General features: G+C 57.0%; 1 protein-coding gene across 7 annotated transcripts in view; it reads right to left on the reverse strand.

The window, feature by feature from the left end:
- The window catches only part of SPTBN4 (spectrin beta, non-erythrocytic 4), a 71,381-nt gene that overhangs the window by 8,680 nt on the left and 56,701 nt on the right, over positions 1-6,000 (reverse strand). For all 7 annotated transcript variants that reach the window (XM_059382624.1, XM_059382623.1, XM_059382622.1 and 4 more), the window contains 5 exons: positions 4,484-4,762; positions 4,264-4,394; positions 3,294-3,498; positions 2,562-2,942; positions 1,357-1,601 (listed from right to left, as the gene is read on the reverse strand). In XM_059382624.1, the coding sequence (XP_059238607.1) occupies positions 1,357-1,601; positions 2,562-2,942; positions 3,294-3,498; positions 4,264-4,394; positions 4,484-4,762 (1,241 nt within the window). The remainder of the gene's footprint in view (positions 1-1,356; positions 1,602-2,561; positions 2,943-3,293; positions 3,499-4,263; positions 4,395-4,483; positions 4,763-6,000) is intronic.

A 6,000-nucleotide genomic window follows, 5' to 3' on the forward strand; every position in this document is an offset into this window, starting at 1 on the left:
TGAGGTTTTGTTTTAAAAGAACTCAGCGAGGGGAGGCAGGGAGTCGGGGAGGATACGGATGAAAGAGGAAGGACCAGATATTGACGGATGTTTACTCTGCACGTGGGGGTGGGGGCTGTCATTCTACTGTTCTTGCTACTTCTGGGTATATTTGAAATTTTTCAAAATGAAAAGATGTTAATTCCTAAAATGAATCCCTTCTCCCTCTCTCTACAACCATCAGACTGCAGCAAGCCACAAGCCACTCCACCTCTCACCAGGATTATAGCAGTGGCCTCCTGGCTGGTCCACCTCTTTCTACCCTTTTCTCACCGTACTCTTCCCACAAGGTATCTGGAGTGACCTTATGCTAAGCCCCATCTAACCATAAGGATGGTCTGGCTCTTCCTCAAGCACGCATGACCACAACCTACCTCAGGGTCTTTGCACTTATGGTCCCTCCACCTGGAAAGCCCTTCCCCCAAAACTTTACCCAACTCACCATCACTTCATCAAGGTTTCCATGCCCACATCCCATCCTCGGAGACGCCTTGCCCACGAGCCCCGCATCCCTTTACTTTGCTTTATTTGCCTTCAGAGCACTTATTGCTGTCTGAAATAATGTTAGTTGCTTTTTAATTTATGGGTTACTTGTGCCCACCCTGCAGAATGTAAGCTGAACCAGGACAGCAGCTGGGCCTTGCTCCCCATCTAGCACAGAGTGGGCATTTGGTAAGTATTTGCTGAGTAAGTGAACTCGGGCAAGTCCCCACAGTCATGGAAATAATTCTCTGTGTCCACCACTCTCGAAATTTCCTGTCTTCCCAAACACATCACTGTCCTATGTTCCCCAGCCCCACAGGCAGACAGGTTAGGGTTACCGGGCTGACAGAATGTGTGTGTAGGTTTAGTCCCCAAAAGCTCCCACGTGATCTTTTCCTCCGCTGTAGCTGAGTATCACTCCCAGGGCCAAGTAATGGAAAGACCCTGGGTCCCCATCACTGTGGGGCAGTTCACATCAGACTGTCACATCTGCAATAAGTCCGTGCCCACTACCAGCTAGGTTAACCCACAAATAACAGCCCCACACATCGCTGTCCCTATCCCAAGATCAGCCCCCTCCCACGGGGAGGGCAGTGCAGGGCATCTGGGGAGGCCAGAAGGCAGAAGATGGCTTCTCACCCTATGCTGTGAGTCGCCAAGGCCAGGCGTGACAAGGGGTCCTAATACACATGAAGCATTTAGTACAGTGCCTGCCCCCTCCAGGTGCCCTCCAGGGGCCCCCCAGGTGTTGGCTGGTGTGATTTCTTATGGACAGGGGACGGTTGACAGGCTGGGGGGTGGCAGGTAGGAAGCCCGCGGTAGGGGAAGGGGCACCTGGGCTTGTCGGCTGCCCCGATCTGGCTGGCGATGCCGTCCATCCAGGAAAGAAGGTCACGGGCCTGGCTGTGGAATCGCAGGGTGTCGGCCGTGGAGCTGACGTGCAGGCGGGCGTCCTCACAGGCGGCCAGCAGCTCCTTCCAGCCCTGCAGCACCTCCTGTTCCCGGCTGGCAATGGCCTCCGCGTGCTCACCAGCGTACACTGTCCGCAGCTGGGCTGCCCCCTCCTGGAGCTGCCGTACCTGCTGGACAAGCCAGGTCCAGCCCCAGCCCCTCGGTGGGCCCGGGCTCCGCCCTCCTTCCCCCATTGGCTGGCTGGGTGCGGGGAGCCCGCCCCCTCGTGATCCCACAGCTGAGTCTCTCTCTTATTGCTACCTACTGCCCAGTTCCCTTCAAAATGGCTACTCAGTTCCTGTTGGGTCTCCTGCTCAATTTCTGTTGGTTGTGCCACGTGGGTTCTAGCAGACCCATTGCTCACAGGTTCAACTGCCTGATTTCTTTTGGAGTGACCGCCCTCTTTCTATGAGACACGCCACCTAATCCCTGTTAGTCTCTCTGCCCTATTCCTAATAGTCAGCTGGATGGTTCCCATAAAGATGATTGTCCCGTTTCCTGCTTTCTGCTGGACCCCCAGCCCAATTTCCCTGGTTGGGCCATGGGAGCTCTATTCCCGTCCACAGCTTCCTTTCCATCTGATTTCTCAGATCTGCCTCCCGACTCCTGTCAGATTCACAGCCCAATTTCTTTTGGCTCTGTTACCATGTCCATTAAAATCCACCCCCATCGAATTTCTTGCAGGAAGATCATATCATTTCCATCAGAGACCTGCTATCTAATCTCTATCTCCCCCCCCCCCCCCCCACCATGTGTCTCTAAAGCCTCCGAAATTTCCTATAGGCTCTTCATCTGGATTTGGATAAGATTCCCTTCACAGTTTCTGGGAGAAGCCCTGCCCAGTCTCCACTGAAAACAGTGTCCCATTTCTATAAGACATACTCAGCCACATTTTCCGGACACGGTCTGACTTCTGGGCACCACGCAATCAGTGGGTTTTCTACCTACACCATCATCCCGCTTCTGCCTGTTCTCTGGTCTGTTTTCACCTGCTCCACTGTCTAATTTCCACCTGCTCTGTTGCCCAGCACCCCTCGGCCATGCCACTCAGGCACTCCCACCTCCCCCCTCAGCCGCCAGCACCCCACCTGAGACACGAGGAGCTGCAGATCATGCTCAAAAGCACGCAGGGTCCGCTGCATGGAGCTGGCACTGGGTCTCGGCTCAGGCGGGGCAGTCAGACGGGGCAGCCGCCTCCGCTTCTCCTCAATCTGTCCCTGAAGCTCTCGGGCGTCGCTGAAGAACTTATGCAGCTCCCGAGAGGCGGCCAGCAGCTGGGCCCGAGTGCCCATAAGCTCCAGCAGCTCGGCCCAGGCCTCGTTCAGCCCGTCCTTCCACTCGGCCATGGTGGCCGCCGCTGTGTGGCCGCACTCGATCAGCTCATCCACCATCTGGTTCACAGCCGCCAACCGCTCCCGCCCTGCGGTGCCCGTCTCATTGGCGAACTCTGAGAATTTCTCCTGCAACACCTGCCCCCCCAGGGTACACGGCATGGGCAAAGGTCCTGTGCACCCAAGCCCCCTCCAGCCTGCCATCTTGTAGCAGGTAAGAGTAATAATAATCATGCTGACCATGGCGGTCATGATATAAAGGGAAGTGCTCCCGCTGTAGCTATAAGAATAACAAGAAAAATAAGCACATGATAGTAACTAACACTTCCTAAACACTTCACACTATGGGGAATCTTGGGGCTCCCAGAAGAGCCAGGAGGTGGGGGCTGTTATTATCCTCACATTATGGCTGGGGAAACTGAGGCCCAGAGAAGCTTCATTGCATATGCAGTAGCCACTGGTATTAATATTATTACCAGCGAAGCTCACCGTGACATGCTCAAAGTCCTGGCCAAGCTCAGGCGAGCCGGCCACCACCTCCTTCTCCGCGATCCAGTGCTCGAGCTCGTCCACCTGCCGGCTGAGCTGGTAGAGCCAATACTGCTGTTCCAGGCCCACCCTGCGCTCCTCCCCCAGCTCCTTGAGCGCCACGTACAGACGGTCCACCTGAGACTGCCGGCGGCTGATCTGCTCACTGATGGGGGACAGGGAGGGGCAGGGATGGAACCCCCTGAGACTTCCAGCACAGAGCTGTGACCCCCCCCGGACACCCCCTGTTGGGGTAAGTCTGTGTGTCCTCTCATCCTTCAGTTCAGACTCCTTCATGGGGGCCTCTGTTTTCTGTAAGGCTTGGATTCAGTGAACCCAATATTTGTCCCTGAGCACTCTGGGAAAACTTTGCTTCCCTAAGCTTGACAAATTCAAGGCTCCTTCTCCCTCCAGTGGCCTGGGTGGGGCTGCTGACTCCCTACTTGGGTCCCCAGCCAGCCCATCTCTGCTCCAGGCCATCTCCTGGCTTTGGAGGACAGAGGTCTAGCCCTGCGCCCCCTCTCAGGTCTCACCCCAGCCCAGGACTCCCAGATATGGCCACTACTCCTGGCCTCAGGGAGGCCCCATACCAGAAGTGTATCGGGCTATGCCCAATCATAGCACTCCCAGCTTTCCCGTCCTCCCAGACACTGGGTAGGAAGGAACCCTTCCCTGTCCTGAGCTCTTCCTTCTCTCCTCAGTCTGAGACATCATCTCCCAACATCCCTGGGCACCGCCCCTCCATTGGCGGCCCCACCCACATGCTGAAATCCCAGGGCTCCAGCTTCTGGCAGTGAGCGCCCCTCCCGCACAACGTCCAATGGGGGCGTGTCCCAATTTCCAATAGTGAAGCTTCAGATCCTTCCCGACCATTCCTTAAGAACTGGCCCCGCTCCTGCCTGGCCCCAATCCCCCCTCCCCACCCGCTCACCTGTCGGGGTGCCCCATCTCCAACAGCGCCCGGCACTGGCGAGACAGCTGCGCGATGCTTTCCTCGTAGTTCTCCACGCCCTGCTCCAGCTGCAGGTGCTTCTTGAGCAGCTGTAGGGTGCTCTGTTCGTCCTGGGGGTACACGGCGCCCGTGATGAGGCGGCAGCGGCCGGCCCCGGCTCCAGCGCCCCCAGGCCCCCACACCCCCAGCCCGGGCGCACCTTGCCCTTGTCCTCACTCATCATGAGCAGCTCCTGCTCGCCCAGCCACGCCTCCACCTCGGCCACATCGAAGTAGTACTGCTCCACCTGGAAGGCGGCGTCCAGCACCTGCTGCCGCCTCTCGGCCGCCTCCCGCAGTCCGGCCCAGGCGCCCTGCAGCTGCTCCTGGCCGCGACGCACGGCCTCCGCCTCGGGGCTGCGCAGCGATGCCAGCGCACCCGCGCGCTCCAGCACCTCCTCCAGCCGTGGCCCGTGCGCCTGGATCTCCCGCCGCAGGCCCTGGGGACAGGAGGTGGGGGTGTGGTGGAGAGGAGCATTCCGTGGCCCCGGGGAACGGAGTAGCCCGCGCCTCGGAGACTGGCACATTCCACCAAAGGAACCCGCTACTGATCGCCCCGATGCACCAGGCACCGCCAAGGCAGTTCCCTGTTCCTAGTTCACTCCAACCCCCTGCTACAGGTGGCAAAACAGACACCAAGAGCAGCAGTTCATCACCTAAGAACAGTTAGTAAGGGGAGGACAGGATTTGAACACAGCAAGCAGGCTCCAGATACTGTGCTCTCAACCAAGATGCCTGGTGGTGTAAGATACCCTCTAATGGCCAAAAGGACTCAGAATCAGGCTGCTGGAGAGCAGTGCGCGTGTATCTCCCATGCAGTGAGGTGTGCATGTCTTCTGGGGTAAAGTTCAACACGTTCACATGCGGGTACACCATGCCCAGGTTGGGATATGAAACACTTCCATCAGCCCAAAAGGTTCCCTTTACCAGCCCTGGACTTGGTACACACCTTACTTAGCTTCTCCTGTGCCTCAGTTTCCTCGACTTGCAAACAGAGGTGCTAAGGGGCGACCTTGAGTGCCTGCCACCTGCCAGGCACTTGGCTAAACAAGGGCTTTGCAGGATGTAGCCACTCCTCCAGTCCTCACTGCCCCTCCAGTTCTCTGACTCACTTTACAGATTGGGAAACTGAGGCACGGAGAGCTTGAGGAACTTGCCAACTTCCCAGACTGCCCTGTGGCTGGTAGGAGGGGGTGCTTAATGTCCACCTCATGGGGCTGTTGTGCCCTGGAGCACTCAGAGCTGAGCGGGCGTACAGTAGGTGCTCAGTCAGTACTAGCTGCTGTTAGCCCTCCATGGGCTTGGAAGCATCCAGAGCTCCTGCGCACATACAGGGCCCCTACCCCCACCGCAGTGATAAGCGTGAAGTGCACTTGAGCACTTCTGTCAACAATGAAAAGGGCGGGCCAGTTCTAATAGTCCTCAACACTGTCAATAGTCATGAGAGTTTTCTGGGGTCTCTGGGTGGCTCAGTCTGTTAAGCGTCTGTCTTTTGGCTCAGTCATAACCTCAGGGTCCCGGGATAGAGCCCAGGAGGAGTGCAGTTGGCTTCTCCCTCTCCCTCTGCCTCGTGCCCTGCTCATGCACATGCGTGCGCCTCTTGCAAATAAATTAATAAAATCTAAAAAAAAAAAAAAAAAAAAACAAAACAGCCAAGAGTGTTTTCAGCAAAATAGAA

Source organism: Mustela nigripes, chromosome 17 (assembly GCF_022355385.1).
Source record: "Mustela nigripes isolate SB6536 chromosome 17, MUSNIG.SB6536, whole genome shotgun sequence".
NCBI lineage: Eukaryota > Metazoa > Chordata > Mammalia > Carnivora > Mustelidae > Mustela > Mustela nigripes.